We start from the raw sequence: 22,340 nt of genomic DNA on the forward strand, positions 1-22,340 counted from the left end.
TTGGGATATGTTATTCCAGGCCTGTTAATGTTAACTTTTTCTTGCAATTATATGTTTATTTTAATTAACATTGTATAATCCAACTATCGTTGTTTCCCATATAGTTTTCATAATGATCAATTGTCTCTATCATTATCATATCCAAAGCTGATATCTTAACAACCTGTGACATGGAAATATTATTGTTATTTTGGTTGTATTTTAAATACAGATGAAAGTGAATTATATTCTTACAGCAAATATGTATATATTATATATATGTTCATTCCAAATTTTCTTTAAACATTATAGCCATTGCATACATCCAGATGATTATATATAATTAGAAAAGCTTGAGACCTGGCAAATAGATTTTATTGTATTGTGCCTATATTAAATGACAGCTGAGGTATGTCTCAGATCATTTTGTTACACATAGATTCTGAATTTATTTACTGTTTTTTTTTTTTTTTTATGATTTTTTTTCTCTATTTGTTATATTTTGTAAACATTTTATACATATATATTATATAAATTTCAGTAAAATGAAATATTAAAATTGTATAATGACAAATAATTTAGAAATATTATTTGTACAAAGCTAAAATACAATACGTAAGATAAATGTTAGTTTTTTAATATAGAAATTAAAAAAAAAAAACAAAGTTTTACACTTATTGTAATCAGTTTTCTTAGTTACAATAAAATTACCTCATAGTACTTTTATTATTAATTATTATTATAAGTATGAAACCGCTCAAGTAACACCACAACTCATTTTTACAGGTTAAAACAAAACAAATTTATTCATTTTAATTTTTAAAACTTTATCACTTGCATGTATTGTATAATATTTTTTGTAGTACCTAGTCGAACATTTTTTATTTTTTATTCTGCTTTCTCTAACTAATGACAATTGAATTTTTTGAAGTCAAAACATTTGTTTGCATACGAATTGATTGTAAAAATAATAAACAATTCTAAAAAAGTAATATTTTTTTTAATTTTAGACATGATTAGTGCTTTTAACCAAAGGAAAATGTATCAGTAGTTAAATTGTAATATTGAAAGTTTTTAAAATAGTTCTATGTGATAAACTTTCATCTGATGTCTCCATGCTTAACTTATAACTATTTTTGTTTAAACTGTTTGTATATTGGATTTAATTGTCATTGAGACATTCTTCTTTTCTTGTTTTAAAATTGTGGTAAACGGATCATTTACACAAATTGTTCATTCACCTTTCACCTACTTCTTTAGGGTTTCCTTTTGCATTGTGTACCAAAAACATGTTTTTTTATCCAAAAATCTACAGCCTGCTATTATTTGACAGATTTTTTTAAAGTTAAATTTAGAAAAAAGCCAAATCATTGCTAGGATTTGAATTCAAGACAGCATACACTAACCACTATATTCAATTGCTCATTTTTTCATGCAAGTATGAATTTTCTCACTTTAAATATTTTCATACCATATTTGATTACTTATGCAGAATTTATTATTTAATTACCAGTTCATCTCATTTAAGGATTTAACCTTGCATAAAAAAATTTTGAGTAATTATTTATTTTATTTTAAGTTTACATGTTATACTTGTAATTTTTTCATATAGTTTTACTATATTCTTAGAACATCTTCATCTATACAATTATAGCAAAAGTAAAATTGATTTTGCTGTCCTTAATTTTTCAAATAAAATTAATTGTATACAGTGTATTGTGACTCCCAACAGCCTATAATATATTAATTTACTTATAGCGGGTATCTATTATGGAGGATATTAAACTAAACTGTTCCAGTAAGCAGTATCTAAAAAGTTCTTTTTTAATTTAACAAAAGTTGGTCCCATTTGCAAGCTTGAAATAAATATAAGATAAACTTGACTGCATCAGTTTTTAGTTCATTGGTTGATCAAAGAGACTATATATATGCAGTAACTTTATTATTTGATAATTTTAGGCACATAAAAAGTCAGCTAAAAGAAATTAAGCTTTATTTACTTAAAAAGTAGTAAAACATTTATGGATCTAAATAAAAATTAAAGAAATTTCTTAGATAATGTGTCATCCAAATATACTTAATGAATTCAGATTATTGTCTTTGAAGATAATCTAGTTTTATTGTGTCTAGAAAAACAGTTTAACTGAAAATAAATTCAGTTTTATAAAATATTACATCTTATTAAAAATATTTTGTTTTAACCTTTTAAAAATGAATTACATTATTTGTTGAAAATGTACAAAGTAATACCAAAACATCACTTGCTAATTACTCTTTAAGAATAATAATATTAAAGTATAAATGCTATTCATATTTGATAAGAACTTTGCTGAAATTTTCTTCTCCTTTGTGGTGACCTTATTTGTTCTTATATTAAGGAGAAAAGATATAGAAACAGTTTTTAATAATTTATGATTCCATATTAGTGTACAATGAATTTTAGACATGCATTTCAGCTGGATTGTATTTAAGGCAATTAGTTGTGATAGAAGTAGGTTATGAATAAAAATTTCCTTTGTATTGGTATTTATTAAGCATATGTATTTTTATGATTTCTTTGTAGAATAAACCATTTTTCATTCATAATTTAGGCTACCACCCTGTTATTCTTGTTCTATTTTTATTGTGATGCAGGTGATATAGGTTTATACCATGTGAAATAATAAACCCTGAACCAGAACTTTCCTGATGAAAGACAAACGTGGTAGGATATTTGAAAACAACTCATATTTGTTTACTAAAGCATTTCAATTTGATTTTAATTTTATTAAAAGTTTTAATATTGTAAAGGAATCATAACTGATAGACTATAATATTTGCTTAATAAGTATATTTCACAGGCTATATCTTATAAATTTTTAATCTAACTAAACATCCATCAGAACAATATAATAAGCAATAGATAAAACCTTTAAAAAATTATTCAAAAAATAGATCTGTTGGTTTTTTTATAAATAAAATTAAAAACAAGAACCTTTAAAATGACATGAACCCATCCAGAAATAAATCACTTAATAACATGAAAGAAAACAGTGTTATTAATTAATGTGTATGAGAAAGGAAAATATGCCAGTTTTTAAAGTGAATAATATTTTCAAAAACTAATCCAAATAAAAAATTATTCTAAAAGTTTATCAAATATGTTAATGTAAGTAAAAAATTCTTGAAAATTGCAGAACACCTACATTTTAAAAAAAAATCATTTACCTGAACAGTTTAGATGTACCGTAATAAATAGTTTAAGGGCAAGTTGAAATACATGTCCTAAAGGGGGAAAAACAAATTTAAAGTCAATCATAAATTAATGAACCACCTATTATTTTTGTCAAGTCTGTAAATTTGCAATTAGGCAACTTAATGTAGGATAGTTCATTTTGAGCCTAGGCAAGACTGACAATAGTTTTTAATAATTTTAGTGTGGGCAATCTTGGATTAGCTCATACCAAACAAATTATACATTTGTTAACATTACTTTGTTTTCACATCTCTATATCCACCCAAAAATTATATTTTAAAAATCACATGTATTCTGTTTATATATATATTCTCTGCCAAGACTTATAAAAGTGATTACAATTGCCTCACAATTATTTTACATTTGTATAATAAATTTTATAGAATTTTCTCAACTGGGTATACTAGTAAATTATAGAAATATAAATAAAGCTCTGCATTTGGCTTGTAAAACCAAAGTTTTTTAAAGAACTAACATGCACTAATAATTTTAGAATTTCATTAGATATCCAATGAACTGAACAATATGTTTGCACTTGAAAAAGCTTAGGATTTATAACATTATCTTTATGTATGATTGGTAATTATACAGTTCAATAAAGAAATATAGTTTCCTGAATAATTCATTATTATGTATATATATATATATATATATAAGATTAATAATACTAATTTTAAAAACTCATTTTTTGGTTGCTAATAAAAAAAACATATATATTGTCTTGGTGAAAAATAATATGTATAAATATATTTAATATTTATATTTGTAAAAATAAATTTTTTATCTTTAGAAATGTAAAAAAAAATAACTTTTGCAAAAAAATTTACCTGTAATAAAACTGAAATTTTATAATGTAAAATTTTTAAAGATTTCATACTACTAAAATGACAAACCATATTTATCCACGTGTACCAGTTCTGAATTAAATTCTCAGAAAAATATTGGCATATTATCTATTTTTAGATAAGAATATCTTAATAATTGAGCATATTTCTGTTAGACAAGTAATTAAACTCTAAAATGAACTATTATTTATAAAAACAGTAGAATGTGAATGCCAGTTGTCCAAACTCAATCAAGAATTAAATTATTGTTTACATGATGCACAAATCAACTTTTTCATCGATGTTTATATTTAAGAAAAAAAGATACTGATTTAGATTAAGAAGAGAAATAATAATTATTAATTGGTAAAATTAAACTTGCTGGTAGTAGTGTCAAATTAAGAGATTAAAAATAACTGTATAATTTTCTGCTACGTTAATGTTGCAGAAGTTCATCAATTTAAAAATCACTAGAAAAATCATTAAAAAAGAAAATTGCAATGACAGCAAACATTATTATAGCCATTCATTCAATTAACATTCTATATACTAGCCAATTTATAACAGAAAACAAAATTTATAAAACATTAGGTAGAAAAAATTTATATAAATAATTTTAATGAAATAATAATGAGCAAAACAGACAGGAAACAAATATTTGTTTGAAGATTGTGAAAGATTGGCCTAAAAGAGAATTGATGGCAATTGTTTTAAGAGGCCATATAATTAAAAGAGAGAGTTCCTGTTTATCTAATGAATGAATGATAATACCAGCAATGACCATAAAAAAACTGATTGTAACATAGCTCTAGATTTTTACATGGGGTTTGTGGTCATGTAAAATGTAGAGTACTTTAAATAATGTTTATTGTTGTCATATTTAAAATAATTTCATAATAATACACAATTAAAACATGCAATTTTCAACTACAAAAAAAAGCACTTTTATTTTTTTTATCAGTAAGTTTGATAGACTTGTACATTTCATAGCTTCAACGTACTTCCTTTTTCAATTGTTTCATATTTTAATGTTGTATAATTTCTAATTTTTGCTTTTTGCACTCTTTTTACACCCTCTTAACACTCCTCTGATGCCAAATTCAATTATTTTATAAAATTTTGCCGTACATTTCTTCGTTCCATCTCAGAATACCTTCACTTTGTATTCCTATTGCTCAGCTAATTTTCATAATTTTCCTGTAATACTTCATTGCAAAAACAAATTTTTTTATACTGATTTCCCCTGTAGACCATATTTCTGATGACAAATCACTACTACTACATATACAGATATTTTTCTTAATTCATAAAATGTTTCACATTGCAGATTTTCGTTGTGCATAAAAGCTCTTACATGTGTTCAAGTTCTATTGTGATAATTTAATTTGGCTGTCCTGCTTAATTTTACTATGTAGATAACAAAATTCTGAAGAATTATGGTTATAATTTCTGTTTCCTTTCAATCATAATTTCATTACTTTTGTTTCATTCTTACTTTTTTGCAGATTGTATTTGAATCCTTTCAACTTGCTTATAATTTCAGTGAAAAGTTTTGCTGAAATTCCTATGATCTTTGTTATCAAAGGTCCCTTTTTAAGGCCAATATTGCTTCTTAAATTCATGTTAAGAAAGTAAGGGAAATACTTTTTTCACTCTTCTCTATACTGCAATGCTCCTTTCCCTTACTTATTTTCTGATCTTGTTACTCTGACAAATTATAATAATTTTAACAACTTTTACATTTCTTTTTTTTTTAAAACATTATAAATAAGATAAGTTAATTGTAGCTTTACTGCTGCTACATGAATTATATTACTGTTGCTCTTATGTAATTCTTTTTCTATAAAATTTCATCTTTTAATTGGAGTAATGTTTTATGATTTTCTGAGCTTTTTCCATCAAATTTGGACAAAAGCCAGATTGCAATCGAGTCTATTGTCTAATAATAGTAATCTTTCCTGTACCATAGCCAAATAATACAGTTAATTGGAATACAATTACCAAAAAAACCATTGACGAAATTATCCAAACTAAACTAAATTATGTACATATGAACTGTGTAAAAATAATGGTATTAAAACTAATAGCCATCATATTTTTTAGTATATTAAAATTTGTGCGACTTCACTGTTTAATACTCTACATTTATTATTGAGATTTTCAGCCAATCTTTATCATTTCTACATAGTTCAATTTCAAATTAATTTAAATTGTAACTTCTTATCAGTACCAATAAACACATAACCAGTGATGAGTTTGCAAAGGGCAATTGCTGACTGACATGGACTTTCAAAGCAGTTTTGATATAATCATTTCCATGTTTCCTCCCTGATAGCTATATTTTAAATTCATTCAACATTTGTAACTTTTTTATTGTATTTACAATCTTAACTTTTTTTTGGAAGAGTAGTTTTTAAATTTTTCTTTTACGTATCTTCTTTTAACAAAAAATCCATCATTGCTTGATGGACAGTCCAGTGTTAATTGGAACCTTTAAACAAACCCCAGTTCAGGTAAACTGAATTTCTGAATAATCTTAAGGTAATTCTGACATCAAACAAGCAGCTGCTGCAATATTTTCTATCCTCAGATTGGTTGATTCTGACCTAACTTCCATATTACCTTTCAAAGAAAAGGGGAGGAATGATCATCCCAAAAACTAGTAAGACTAAATTAGATAGTTTATCATGTTTCCCAAGACTAAAAGTAAATTTATGTTAAAGGACTTTTTTAATTGTAATTTTTTTATGTTTACAGGTATCACTTATGTATTTTAATGTATTTTTTTCATACACTTTGCTTTCCTGTATTTGTGTAATCTTTATCAAAACTACCAAAGTACAGGTAGGTGCAAAGGGAAAAATTATTAACCAAACTCTTTAATATCCAACAGTAAATTATAAAATGCAGTCATACAAAGATTTCTCAGTATTAAAAATTCTGTTTGTGTATGTATTTTAATTATGAAGAATTACAAGAATTTTAGAATTATATTATCCATATACCCCCTCCCAAAAAAATATTGAGGATGAAAAACTGAACTCATAATTTTTAAATAAAATTATGAGTTCAGTTTTTCCACATTATTGATAATATTTATAAAATTTCTATACACTTAACTTTACTTGTTTGAATAATCACTGTTGAGAATCGTTCAGATTTATTAGAATAGTGCAAATAACATAAAGCATTGGAACATGTGATTGCTCAGTATAGCGTAAGATCAGATAAGAATGCAATTGGGAGTATTATTGCCTATGAAAATCCTAGATCATATACCAAAGTCCTAGGCCATAAGATAAGAAAATGAAAAAAATTAAGGAAACTATAACTAAAATTATTAAACAATAGTTATAAAACTCTAAAAACAATAATTTTCTAACTGTTTTTATAGAATAGAAATAATTATTGATCAGCTTAAATAAGCATTGGTTATGATATTGACTCTTTTTTCAGCAATTACGTTTATGTTTTTATTTTATTCTATAAATGCTGATAGAAAACTCATTTTTTAGGGTTTTTTATCTGTGTTAGTAATTTCTTAATACCTACTGATGATGATTATTTAAAAATAGAAATAAGTAATTTTTTTTTGAGTACTTTTTGTTTTATAACTTATTTAGTTGTAATCAACTATTATTAACGCAAAATAAAACTTGAACAAAAATCATGAAATGGAATACGAGGTAAATACCTCGTATTACATTTCATGATTTTACCAATTTTGGTAAAACAGTAAACGCTAAATACGAATTGTAATGAAAGTGAAATTTAAAAAAAAATTCACTGTTTTAAACTTATTTAAAAAAACTAAAGTTATTACATAGTTACATTTATGTTTAGATAAATACTCTTTTTAATATACAAAACTTTCTGTTCTAATGGAGAAGTAATTTTTAGTTTCACAAGTAAAATAGTATTAAATGGTTGTAAATTTTGGTAGGCGAGTGATATACATAAATGTAATGAAATTGAGTATTATTGCTCAGCTTCTTTATTTGCCATGCTTATATTTAAAATTGTTGTTTAGTCAATCAACTTATGTATGAATAGCTCATTGTTTTATTTTTATTTGACAATTTGTTATGAATAGATATTTTTAGGCATCTCAAGGTTTAGAAGAGAGTAATCTATTGGTCACTCATAAAGTCATTGGTCAAATTATTTTTTTCAATTACTACAAATTGAAGGTCAAATTATTGTAATAGCATAAAATTTTATGGGATATATAAAATTACATTATGAAAAATGACACTCTGACACATTATTAGAGTGCCATAAAAAGTAAAAAAATATACAGAATTATGTTTAATTATCCTAATATTAATTTCTGTTAATTTTACTAAGATGATTGTGTATATTATTGCAGTATTAATGTAGCACTATTAGGGTTCTATTTTTATTATTACTTGTTATTTATGTTAATTCAGATAGTTCTTCCATAGGTTCTTAGAATATATTTTATTGTGATATATAATGTCTTACAAAAATAAGTAATAGCCTAATTAGAAAAACAAAACCATGAAATAGATTAGTTTTTATTTTTTTTAAAAGTTGTTTAATGTTTATTTAACATACTGCTTAATTTGAATTAGTATTTCCTCATAAATATTTAGCATATGTTGAATATTAACCGAATCAAGTTATGGTTTTAAAAACTAAAATTTTTATTTCATTTATGATGTTTTAGTTTTATAAACTTAATAATTTTTTAATGAGCAACAAACGAAAAATAGTAAAATAGGAGGAGATTGATTACTCTGTAAAAGTAATATTGTTTATTGTAAATTATTCACAGCTTAGTAATAGTTAACTTAGTTTATAATGTCAATTGTGGTTACGTTTGTAGTGATGCACTTGTGCTATATAATATAAATATTATTATATATAAATAATGTATACATATGTATGTATGCCATGTATGTTTGTGTGTGTATTTATATATATATACATACATACACACATTTATATACATCTTATAAATATACACATTATAAAGATATTATTCATTTTTTAGTATGACTAATTCTGTTATTTCCTTTTTGCCTTTTTTTTTTTTTACGCATTTCTAGTTAGGTTATCACAAATGAGGCAAGGAATTTGGGTGTAGATTTCAGTAATCTCCCCAAACCGTAGTATGCTTCGGTGGTTGGGCATAGCTGTAGGGATACTATGGAGAAGCTGTCCTCCAATATAGACATTGCAGCCAACCAAATAGGAAGCCTAATAAGCTTATCATTACATGGAGCATCAGAATCGTTAAGATATCATTCTTACATTGGAAACGCATTTCACTGACCAAAATTACCTTCTGATTTGTAGTTTCTCCCTATATACAACAAATCATCCAGATGACCTGACACATGGCAGATTGCAGTGTTGGTTAAAAGCTCCTTGAGGCATTACCAGCTACCCGCGTTCAGCTCAGTTCAGATTAAGATGACCACAGTTGAAATCATGGACTGGCTGGGGCCCATTACATTATCTACGATGTACATCGTGTAATAACAAATGAATTGTTCTCATAATTCTTTGCTACCTTAGGTTCCTGATTTACCACTGGGGGGACTGTGTGTATGGGGGGGGTCCCAGCTTGCAACCACTCGAGGTAGAACCTTAAGAAATTGCATTCTCAATTTACTTTTCAATGTGGTTAGGATTACAACCTTCTTGCTGGCCTACAGACCCAACTAAAACACTGGACTTACTAGACTTTTGCATCATTTCGGGAATGTCGTCTCTATACACCTCAGTTTGAAATAGTTTTCAGACCACTCCCTTAAGTAAGACAGTGATATAAAAAGTCACCTATCCTTCACCATAACTTAATGGACTGGAACTCATATCGGAATAGGACTGCAGAGGAACTAGTGGAATAAGTTCCATTGAGCTAGTTGTACCATTGAAATTGTTCTGATGATGTCGATTATGCCATGTACTATTTCACACCAATCATGCAAGAGGAAGCCTGGAGATCAATATCTGAGAGGAGGAAAGACTACCCGAGATAGATTATGGATCTTATTAATATAAAGAGGCAATTCAGGAAGAAGTGGCAATGCTACAGGAGATGGGAGAACAGAACATCCCTAAAAAGAGCTGTACGAAGGTTGAAAAGACAGCTGAGTACTATAGAAATGAGATTCAGAAATTATATGTAGAATCTTTCCCACTTGGAAAGAGATTAATTCACTCTGTGAAAAGCACAAGGGATCTTCAGCAATCTAAACCGTCACTTCATTGAAAGCACATGATGATTAGGAGCAACAGACAAAAAGCGGACCTGTTTGCTGCACATCTTAGCAAGACATTTTGTCCACATGACGGAGAGTGTCTTGATGATAAGGAAATATTTGATTTCTTGGACAGCACAGTGCCTTTAAGGTTTGTGATTAGGAAGGTGTTTTACAGGTAATCAAACAGGGGCAATGCTCAAGGAGAGCTCCACATTTTGACCTATTACTCAAAAGATGTTAATCATGCTCTTGTTCAAGGCCATGAAGTACATTACAGATTCTTCAATATCCTTCAGAATGGAAAGTGTCTCAAGTAATCATGATTCCGAAGGCAGGAAAACCTTTGCACGATGTGTCTTCCTACAAACCAATAAGCCTCCTGCCAAATCTGTCGAAGGTATTTAAGAAACTGTATTTTTGAAGGCTTCACTAATGTTGGAACAGGAAAAAATTATTTGAATTGATCAGAGAGGGACATTCTACCTTTGAGCAATCGCACAGAATCATTACACACAGTGCGTGGAAGAAAGGAGCTTCTGCTCGGTGGCTTTCTTAAATGTGCAGCAGGCCTGACTGTCTGGTCTGTTCCATAAGTTGAAATGCAGCCTTCCTCAACCATTCTACCTGGTCTTACAGAACTATCTCTATGAACGCTTCTCCCAGATCAGATGCAATGGTGAGTTATCAAATCAGGGATTCCATAAGGCTCTGTGTTTAGGACCAGTCCTGTACAGAATTTCTACTGTGGATCTTCCAGCTCTGGATGATGTCACTGTTGCCTCATTTGCAGATGATCGATACTGGCTGTTAACGAGGACCTGCACTTGCCTCATCATGGCTACAATCAGTGTTAGACCTGATGGAGGATAAAAATAAATCTGAATAAGTCGTCATATTACTTTTGTCTTGAGAAGGGTGACTGCCCCGAAGTCCACCTGGACGGGGTCGTCATCCTGCACTTTGGACCAGGTTTGATACCTTAGACTCCACCTTAATTGTCGTTTAATGTGGAAGTAGTTCTACATGAAAGAGAAAAGGAAATAACACAAAGTATAAGAAGCTTTATTGGTTGTTAGGTAGGAACTTGCACCTGTTGTCCAATAAACTTTTGATGTACAAAGCGATTCTAAAACAGGTTTGGACTTATGGCATACAGATATGGGACACAATGTGCAAAAGAAACGTTGAGATTATATGTTTACAGAACAAGTTGGCGAGATCCATTGCAGAGGTTTACTTAGAATGTGGAAATTCATGACATCTTGGATTGCCTTGTGTTCATGATGAGATCAAAGGGTTCGGTTTAAGATATTGAAGTAATTAGAGAGTCATGTGAACTTTCTTGCAGTTAATCTTTCAGACAACGATGCTTGGCGACTGAAATGACAATACGTATTGGACTTTGGATATCTGAGTGACACTTGAATTGGTTTGGTATCAGGCACGTGATAAACATCTTTACTAAGCCGTAGTAAGGAGCCTAGCACCCTTCTATTTCTTTTCGTGAACTTATTGTGCTACTAATTTGTTTATATCTATATATTTTTTAATAATGTTGTGGATTTTTTTTTGTTTTTTCACTAGACTATTGTGATCTCTCGATGAACACAATGCAAGTGTGTTTGTTTATATAATTTTTTTATGAATATGTAGTTTATATATATGTTTATTTGCGTATATACACTTTATTGATGGTATTCACTAGAAACTCCTATTCACATGCTTTTTTTTAATGTAATTTAGTTGTGGTTCCTTAATCAGAACCAATTTTAAATATACAATTTAAGGAAAAAAGTGTTTTTAAATGATAAAATTTTGCCTTTTGGTGAAACTTCCACATTCAGTTTTTAAAAAATTGAAAAAATATTAATCAAAGAAGAATTTAAAAATATTAATCAAGGGAGAATTTTAATAAAACATTATAATCTAATGAATTTGAATAAGAAACACAAGTTTGCATTTACAAATTTTTTATCCTAAAATGTCAACATGGGTTAAGTATTTTCATTACATAAAAACGTGTATAAATTTCTATATATAGTTGCTACAATGGAAATTCTTCCCATTATTTTTTCAACAATTGGTAATTCTGAGAATCCTAAGTAAATCCATATTTACTTTAGAAATAAATACTATTTTGTAACCCATTCTAAAATTTTGGCTGCTATCTTTGCCTATTTTTTTAAAGAAGTTCTACTGTTGAATGACACATTATTTTCAGATAAAATTTGATGAAAAAACCAATGGTGAAAATTGCATATTAATAACTGTATTCGTTTTCAAGATATTAGCCTTTAAAAAGCCTTCTGAATGAGGGATGTGTTGCTTATTTATTAATTGTCAATACCTAGATTTTGACTAACAATAAATAAATAAGGTAAAAATAAAAAAAAACTTTGCTTTTCTGAAATCAAAACCGTTCTTAATAATTTTTGCAGAATAGTTACAAGTTGGAAATTTTTAATTAGTTTGTTACTGAAAATATTGTTGTCTTGTTTAAATACAAGTGCTGAAAATAGAACATTCCAACTTCTAAACAATATAACCTCTTTTCAGGTAATATCCGGTGCAGGAGTTTTGTAAGCAGAGACCTTTAAATGCCTACACAAGAAAAGGTTCAGTGGCATAAGGCCTGGGAAATGTGCTGGACATTCCACTGACCCTCTTAGACCTATCTATCTTTCTAGAAATTCAGCATCTAAGAATTCTGCTCCTCTTTATGAAATGAGATGGTTCTCATCCTGCTTGAAAATGGTTTCACCTTTTAGGAATTCTTCAAGGTGATGGATGAGCACACTGGCATTATTTCCTTCCTTAATATGAACAAACACACAACTCCTGTAGATTTTATCAATGAATGAAGTTTCAACCTACTACTGCTTTTGAATGCTATGTTTTTATTGTAACCATGTTAGACAGGAACAGAGAATTCTAGTTTCAAGGAAATATTAATGAATATTTAGGCCACAAAATGCTAATCACATTATCCAAAATTGTTATCTCAAGTAGCATTGGTACTTGGTGCAAGCTAAAGGATAGCAGAAACTTTGCCACCCTTGGCTCATACCATCTAATTATACAATCTTCCCATCAGTAGTTCATATGGGAAGGTAAACTACTTTAAAAAAGCTGAAGCAATAAAATTTAGCGAATGGATTTATAAAGAGGGCTGCTTCTGTTATTACAGAAAACATTTGATATTTAGGGATCAAGAAAGAAAAAAACTCTTTATTCAGAGCTTAATAATTGTCAACTATTTTATTGGATCCAGATGTCTTCCATGTGAAGATCCATAAAGTTCCTCAAGATGCTATTATATTATCATATTTGGCTGATTGCATAAAAGATGTTATAATGAAGCCTTGATGCAGTAAACTGTTGCACGCATTGATGCTACATCAATAACAGAGGAGAATGATTTAATCAGGGTCAACAGTGAATGCTTTAAGATGACTTCAAGATCATAATCGAAAGGCAAAAAAACTGTATTGTAATGGTTACTTGCCAAATGGTATTAATGTATTTAATTGTATGTGGCTAAATTCAACGTTTAATGTTATTGTAGAATTGAACATTGTCAATTTAGTTTAAAAGATTTTAATAAAAACAAAAATCAATTTTCAGGAATTAATTGTTTTTAAGTATAATTTTGTTTTAGCTCAATTATCCAAAGAAGCACCCTCATTCAGTACTCTAAAGAGATGCATGGTTTTCACCATAATTTTTTTCAGAAATTTATATGGATATTTCATGTGGCCATAGTGCAGTCATTTCAAAAAAAAAATGTAATTAAATTGAAAATTACAGCTAAAATAGATATGGCAGTGGCCATGATTCTCAAAATTAATAATTGTAGAAAAGAGTAAGGGAGAACAACACCTAGTATATTAAATTTTGAAAAAATCAACTTATCAATAAAAATGAAAATAATTTAATTCTTTTTTTGCACTAATATTATTGATAAGGATTTGTCTGATATTCTGCAAATTCAACTTAAGACAAATAATTTTACAACAGTAAACAATATTACCAGTTGAATGAAAACAATAGAATCTCCTAAATTACTAGCAATTATATTTGCAAATTTTATGTACAAGTGAATTAATGCAAATATTGGTAACTACAATTAACTATAAGAAGTAAATTACATTTATTATTAGCATAATTACCATATTCACTACAAAAGAGTAGTAGTTTATCTCACTTTAAAAAAAAAGTTATGTATGGTTCTGTGTTTTTTTCTGATTATCTTAAAGTTGAGTAATAAAAATGCCCAAATCTCCTGAGGGATTTAGAGCAGGAACTAACTACTTCCTACAGCGAGCACCCTGAATCCACAAACAGTTATCAGATTCTATTTTTCTGTGTTAATAAGAATTCTTATAGTCTGAGTAAAAAAAAAATGTGGAGCACTAGGTCTATTTAAAGTTGAATTCAAACTGAAAATGAACCAGTGACTACAGCACACAGTAAATACATAAGCAGTCACCAATAATAATTATGGTTTTGTTACAAATACATTCGTTCAATCTGATAAAATAGTACAAAGCGATTGATGCAACAAAGAAAGCATGTGTTGCTTTTCTTTTTTATATTGTCCATCCCAATTGGTTTTTGAATTTTTAGAACCTTATGTGTTTTTAAGAAAGATGTTTATAAGTCTATAATACTATTTGCTCCACCCACTTGAGCTCATCTGATGTAAATATATTACATCTTATGTAATATTATAGGGACATTTTGTTGAGAGCCCTGCATCTTCTACTGTTGCCAGTCAACAGTATTACAGGACTGTCTTGTGCGAGGCAGTCTTTATTATTGCCATTGTTAAACCAATTGACATCCTTGCTACTGAGAGTCAGTTACTCTATAATACTAAAAGATTATGTCAATTCACCTCTGAGCCCATGCAAGAAATTGAGGAACAAAGATTTCAATCTTGGCAGGTTAGATGGAATGAGTCTTCTGAAGGTCGTTACATGCATGGTATTTTCCTAAAAGTTAAAAGTTTATGAGTTGCTAAATGGGTTTTCCCCAATCAGCATATAATACAATTTCTGTCTGGATGTGATGCTTTTAGGACAAGTTGGCTTGATTGGTTCAAGCCTATGCCTAAACTGCAGAGTCAATGACAATGTGGTTCATGTTTGCCCTCCAGGCTGAATGTACTAGAATTTTTAGGGAACTTGAGAGGATTAAGTCTGGATCTCTGACTTTGTGTAAGTCACTTGGGAAACTTGTAGAGAATAGAGCTTAGTTGTTGGGTTTCTTAAGTTTCTGGCCCTGCAGAATCACTGAAGGGATTAGATGTAATAGTTATAGTGGCAGCCTACCACTGTAGCTAAGACCTGCTTGGGAGGTTTATTTGCCAAGATCTAAACTGATCTTTAGATTAAACATCTAAACTGATCAGGACTTGATGCCAAAAGCCTATTTCTGTTTCCTCTGTGATGGAGCTGGGTGTGGAAGGGTAAAAGCCTTACTTCCGAGAGCAAACCAGACTGGAGGTAAGTTAATTAAATTAGTGTTAGGGAACTCTGTGATGGAGCTGCAATGTGGAAGGGCGAAGGCATTGACATTGCTCCTGAAAGAAGACCAGATTGGAGGTTTAATTAGTTAAAAGACATTTGTGAAAGGAGTTTCTACAGTTACTTTGATAATGTAATTAAGTGATGTATCTGGGCCAGTTGTACGTCAAAATTGCCACCGATCAACACTATATGAGCTATTTGATATTATCAGATTAAAGCTTTTTGTCACATTATTAATTAGTATTCTTCAGTGTTAGAGCAAGGCATGGGACTGTATAACCAGACTGCATATCTGGTCTCATAAATAGTTGTGAGGGCTACAAAGTAGGACAGAGAGTGAACTCAAATGTCTGAAGAAGCGTGGCAGTGAAGACAAAAGCTGAGTTTAAAACTCTCTCTTGATTAGTTAGGGCCTTCATAGTCGATGAGAATGCAGCAGCAGGTGATCTGCGATAACAGGCTTGGTAGTGCTCACAAAGTGTTGCTTCCCATGACAGTGTGTGGTCCTACTCCAAACACAACATAAAAGCTTTATTACTTCAGCAACTTGAAATTTTACTATCATTCCTCAACAACACAGACTTGTGTCAAATGACCAGTTGTGAATATGAAAGAAATCTATATTATTCATATGTTATTGATTCAGATTTACTGAGGAAAAGTAAGCAATGTTATTTTTTTAAATTAAATGCTACAAAAATGTATATAAAGATATTTTATTATTTAACAGATAATGTACTTATGTTATATGTATATTTGTTTATAAAATAAATATGCTGTATATATCATAAAAGAGATAGTCTCTTTATCTTTATCTTATGTTGAAGTGATATTCCTCATTTGTCGTACAGCTGCAACAAGTCGTGGTTGACATCCTTTACTTTGTTCATGGTAGTTTTCTGGAGTTATTCTTAGAAGCGTAGATATCTGTTTCAGGGATTCTGATAACTCAAAACCTAAATCTTCCAAAACATTGCCCAAGTAATCTGTAAAACAAAATTTTCAAAATAATGTTACAAGCTTGGTAGAATATAAAGTGATCTTCAAGTTAAAGATAATTAACCCTAGCAGCTGAAAATCTGTTAACAAATTTATACATACAAAATAAAAAACACATTTTTTTCAGAAATGAAAATTTTTGTAACATTTTCAAAAATATGGTTTTGAGTTTCAAATAAAACTAAAGCAATTTTGCTCATTACCTAATTTTGTAATTTCCACACCTCTCAGCCAACCAATTACAAAATTTTGATCCGTGAATTTATTAACTCAGGTGGCATTAAGTTGTTTCTTAATCAGAAACAAAAATCTTCAGAAAACAATTAAATGAAAAATTTTCAAGAACAATTGTAAAAATATTTATAGGTTGATGATCTTTCTGCTTGTGTGAGACACAATCTTTTCCAAAGAAGACTCTGTGAAACTTCTTAATACGAGTTGAATTCAAATAAAATTTCAAGTAAAAATATAATATTCAGCAAATTAAGGCCAGTTCTTTTTTTGTATCATTTTATTGAAAACCTGTTTAAAGAGCAAGAACTGCATTATAGTTAAAGGAAAACAGTTTTTACAGCCATTTTTGGAATATTCAATATCCTGAACTCTCTAACGCCAATAAAACAAGTTTTACAAACTTGTTTTATTGGCGTTATTTTATTTAAATAAAATTTTATTTTATTAAATAGAAGTACAGACTTCTATATTTATCCTATCAAATTTCAGAGAATCAGTGATTATTCTGGAAAAACATCATGTCTTTTAACACAAAATCAGCTATCAAATCAAAATGTTTTTATAAACAGTTCTTAACAGAAATTTAAAAATGTGGGTGTCTATGAAATTTGAATAACGTTTATCATGAAGATAAAAAAATATTATAAAGATTTTTGTTTAATTTCCAAAAGCTGCTAACATGAGAGAGGGAGAGGGATTAAAAGTGCACTACTCTGTAAACTGCAGATTAGAATTAAAAATATTTTAAGTAAACAAATATTTTACTTTCAAAAATATATCTATTTCATCAAGTGGCCTTGAATAATTCTGCGGTCATAATGTAAACATCTAACCAATTAAATTAATATACCAGCATTAAGCAATGCTTATAACTATACAACATTCCACTTTTCACTATTTTTTAAATACAAGAAAATTACAAATTATTAGCTAACCCCACATCTCTATTTCACTTACCAATGTCAGTTGCCAACTGTTTACTTGCAGCACTTGTAAGTTCATGAACTGCTAATATGTGATCAAGATACATTTGACAAGTTCCCCTAGCGACCATACCAAGAAGAAGATCAGCAAAACCTTCACCTTCTCTCCCTTCAGATGCCTGAACCTGAAGTGCTCCAATCAACAATGTATTTTCTCGAAGAAGGAAAGGTTCAAGATGTTGTGGCAAAGTCATTAAATATTCACCCACCTACAAATAAAAATGACAAAACTATAAATACTGACTAGACAATAACAAATTTTATTACAATCACAATTTTCTTTGTTACATAGCTGTGTTTACAATAGAATAATTTAAGAAGAATGTACAAAATAAGATGGGTTACTCATTTATTTTTATTTCAATTAATTTACTTTTATTACTAACTTAATTACTGATCAACAATAATTTCTTGTGGTTTTTGTCTATTATACTTGAAAACAGTTTTGGTATAATAAATTTGTAAAATTTATACCGAAATATATTGGTTACACAAGCACTCAAATCAAAGTAGTGTATCGACAGGATAAAGCAACAGCAATCATTAACTTAAAGACATCAAATATGTTCAATAACAATTGTTTAATTACTGTATTTCCTGACCACCATGAAGTCTAGATTTCATGCTTCTGGTTTTCGTTTTCTTGGCCGTAAAAAAACGCTGATTTAGAGTGTACGATCAGTGATGCATTGCTCACCAAACATGGACAGAAACAGAATTAATCATGATCTGCTTAACTATGAACTGTGCTTGTACAGAAACAGAACAGGTAACAAAATTTACACATTTTCTGAACACTTGTAAAATAAACTTAACTTTCTTATTCCATTAAAAAAAGTTACTGAACACCACCAAATGTTGTGATTCTTATCAGAACCTTTTGTACTTTAAGTAACCATTAAATGTGTTGCATATATAAAATGTTTTATTTAAAAGTTTCAAATACCTGAGTAATATACTCATGAGGAGCATAACTGTAATCAGGTAAATCCTGACTGAATGCTGAATTCTGCAGTGCAGTCCATGCAGAAGATGCAGAATCCAATTGTACAGAAACAGGATTAAATATTACTTTATATGTAGTATAATGAACTTCACGACAAAGCTTCTCCACAGACAGAATTACTGATTCCAATAAACTACTAACACTACCTGCACGAAACAAACAAAATTTAAACAAATGATTTTAGACAGAATTTTTAAAATCTTATCAATACCATACACTCACTTATTTGAACAAAAGCAATAATTGCATAGCTATTATATATTGTCGCCGAATGGTTTCGACGGCATGTGGCACTTAATAACCTCGTAATAGCCGTGAGAAGGGCTGTTGTTGTTGTCGATTGGCTTTGACAGCTCATTGTAACTAATAGCCTTGTGGTAGCCCTGAAAAGGGCCGTTTTTTGCATTAGCTCTGAGAAGGCTGTTGGGTTCGAAAGCTGGTCTCCAGCAAAGTCAGGGAGTTGCGACTCGTCCATTGAAATTAGACTGGACTTCCCCTCAGCGGCAGTTGGGTCCCCACTACAGTGTGGCAGTGGTGGCCCCCACAATCCTGCAGTGTTGGGTCGGCGTCAGTCGTCTTTCGCCTAGGCGATTCTACCCAAGCGATCTCACACTGGGCCAGCTCCTGCTGCTGAGTCTGCCAGCCAGGGCGATTGAAGCCCAGCGAGCTGGAGTGGGAGGTAGCACTGCATCCAGCAACTCCCTTGGCAGGCCTGCTACTCCGGCTAGGATGTTGGCATCCGCCGGGAGGTCCCACGTTGAGACAGCCAGTGAACTTCTTCTTCTTGGTCTTCTCCAGGTGGTAGTCAACAATGAATTAAAAATTCACTCTCATGCATGCTCTTTTATTGGAGCTGCGACTGATGTAGTCCAACGATATTAACTTAAGCATATATGTGGTAACAATTATATATATATACATTATTTTCAGTGCCACATTGCAGCATTACTCTTTTTAATTAAATAACCTACCTGATTCTGATAAGTGCTGGATTATCATAATGGTCAGTGATAGGTAAGATGACAGTTTGGTTCTTCCTAGTAGAAAAAAATGAACCAGAGATGTTCTAGCAGCTGTTGTGAAATTAATTTGGTCAATGCTATGCAAAGTTAGCATCAGCTAGATTACCTATGCTAGCTAAAGTATGGTATGCTCAATACCTAACATTTCTATTTATTTATTAATCATTAACATGTTTATTTCTGAACATTAAAAATTTTATTCGTATTTTCTATTAAAATTTTTTTTTTTTTTTAATTGAAAAATATTTACTTGTTATTGCTTTTAATGTTCTTGATTCAAATTTTCCTTTCACAAATCACCAATAAATAAAATCGGTAAAAAAAAAATTATCTATGAATTAATAAAATAGTTATCTTCTCAACCCAAAAGAATCAGAATAGAAGCACAATCAAGGGAAAGTGGAGACAGATGGCAAAGGAGGATATACAAAGAAAAAGATAGAAAATGCAATAAAATATTCAAAGGAAGGTGCTATACTCGTTAATAATGAAATACACCTCAAGAACTGCTGAAGTCAACTGGAATTAATAGTACTCAGTATGTTACAGGAATTTTAAAACTATTTGGAGAGAAAAAACTACTTCAGACGATTGGAAAAAGGTGTACGTACCTTTGTATCTATATTCAAAAAGTGTGACAAAATTACAGTGATATTTCACTCTTACTACATGCAATATGAAACTGAAATTAAAAATTTTGTGATAATAATATAGTACGAAGAAAATGAAAGAAGGAACTGCAAAAAGGTAATAATATGGAAGTTTTAACAGTGGTTAAAGAAGTAACATTTTTGGGGACCGTTTCCAATGGATGTATAATTTGATATGGAGATGGTTGCAAGAGTGCAAAAGAAGTGGCTCTATTTTGTTCTCAAACCTTAATATTACACCCTCCATAATTCCCTTTTTGTCCCACTTTATCATCTTCTATCCTAGTTTGCTTTCAAATTGAATTTTTCACCTGAGAACAGATCCATACCATTCATTTCTTCTAATTCATTACTTTTTCAGTCCAAGAAATAATATCATTAGTGAGTCTTTACATTTTTCCTTGACTGGAATTTGGCTCTCAAATTTTTATTTTATTCTTCCATATATAAATTAAACAGCATAAAAGTCAAGAATGGCAGACAGCATAATATATAATAAAACACAGCATATCAGACAGCAGCATATAAATTAAACAGCATAAGAATCAGCAATTATTTTTAATTGCTGATTAAAATTAATTCTGTCTTTATCTCATTTTCTTAAAATCTTAAACCTTTATTCTGCTGTACATTATAAAAATGTTTTTAATTATTAATTTTTCTGCATTATATAAAGTTATTTATTTGTCTTAACAGATATTCATACATCAAAATAAAATTATAATAATAATAATAATAATAAATGGCTAAAGAGGAATTTAATAAAAACCAACAATTATTATATTAAAAAAATGGGATTGAGTTATGTTTGGAATCTCTTCAACATGGACTGAATTATGAACACTAAGATAAAGGAAAAAAGAAGCATTCAGGCATTTGAGATATAGGCATAGAGAGAATCATAAAAAATTAAATGGAGAAAGATTATAAAATGAAGACATAATGATGAGAGTGAACAAAAATACCTTAAACAATAACAAGATCTTAACCAGAACGACTGAGAATAGGAACAATTGAATATCATAATGAAATGAGAAGGATTGATTAAAATCATCTTTCTGTTTGTTAGAAGGATCCAGCAGAATATTTAAAGATAAAAATTCAAAAAATATCAGAAATTACAGACAATCTAAAGGAAATAAGTCCAAAGAGATCACAAAAAGTTTAGCTGGGAACAGAATAGAATTCAAGGTAGACATGGTGCAAAAGACCTGCCTCAACATATTAATTACTTATATAATGATTATGATGTTATCAGGTATAACCCTTGAAATTACGGACTTCCACCTAGAAGCAATTAAATACTGATTGGTTAGTTTACAATTAAGGTAGACTAATCCTTGCAACTGAGCAAAAGAAGTGCTAACATGTACATACTCATCAGGTTAAAGGCTGGCTTCACCACTAAATGCTCCCAAAGAGCTGTTATACAAAACCTAAACAGCATTAGAGATATTCTGTGCTAAGTGTTACAGATTTTATCAGTTTCTAATCAATTCCACTAATTTTCATAATTTTTATTTTTCAACATTTATTGCATCTTAAAAAACCACATGAAAACAAGTAAATAATGAAAAAACAAGTACTTTTAACCCTTCACACAAAACTTGATTAATTTATTAACAAGTACAGTAAGTATAA

General features: G+C 29.5%; 2 protein-coding genes across 2 annotated transcripts in view; one reads left to right on the forward strand and one right to left on the reverse strand.

The window, feature by feature from the left end:
- The window catches only part of FBXO11 (F-box protein 11), a 78,613-nt gene extending 64,712 nt beyond the window's left edge, over positions 1-13,901 (forward strand). The window contains exon 13 of the mRNA XM_075366751.1: positions 12,831-13,901. The gene's annotated coding sequence lies outside the window, so the exon portion shown is untranslated. The remainder of the gene's footprint in view (positions 1-12,830) is intronic.
- A 2,604-nt stretch (positions 13,902-16,505) lies between these two features.
- Cog7 (conserved oligomeric Golgi complex subunit 7) overlaps positions 16,506-22,340 on the reverse strand; it is a 52,090-nt gene continuing 46,255 nt past the window's right edge. The window contains exons 12-14 of the mRNA XM_075366754.1: positions 18,968-19,173; positions 17,996-18,230; positions 16,506-16,791 (exon numbers count right to left, since the gene is read on the reverse strand). Of these exons, the coding sequence (XP_075222869.1) occupies positions 16,622-16,791; positions 17,996-18,230; positions 18,968-19,173 (611 nt within the window). The 3' untranslated portion in view covers positions 16,506-16,621. The remainder of the gene's footprint in view (positions 16,792-17,995; positions 18,231-18,967; positions 19,174-22,340) is intronic.

This window comes from Lycorma delicatula, chromosome 5, assembly GCF_047948215.1.
Source record: "Lycorma delicatula isolate Av1 chromosome 5, ASM4794821v1, whole genome shotgun sequence".
NCBI classification, from domain to species: Eukaryota; Metazoa; Arthropoda; class Insecta; order Hemiptera; family Fulgoridae; genus Lycorma; species Lycorma delicatula.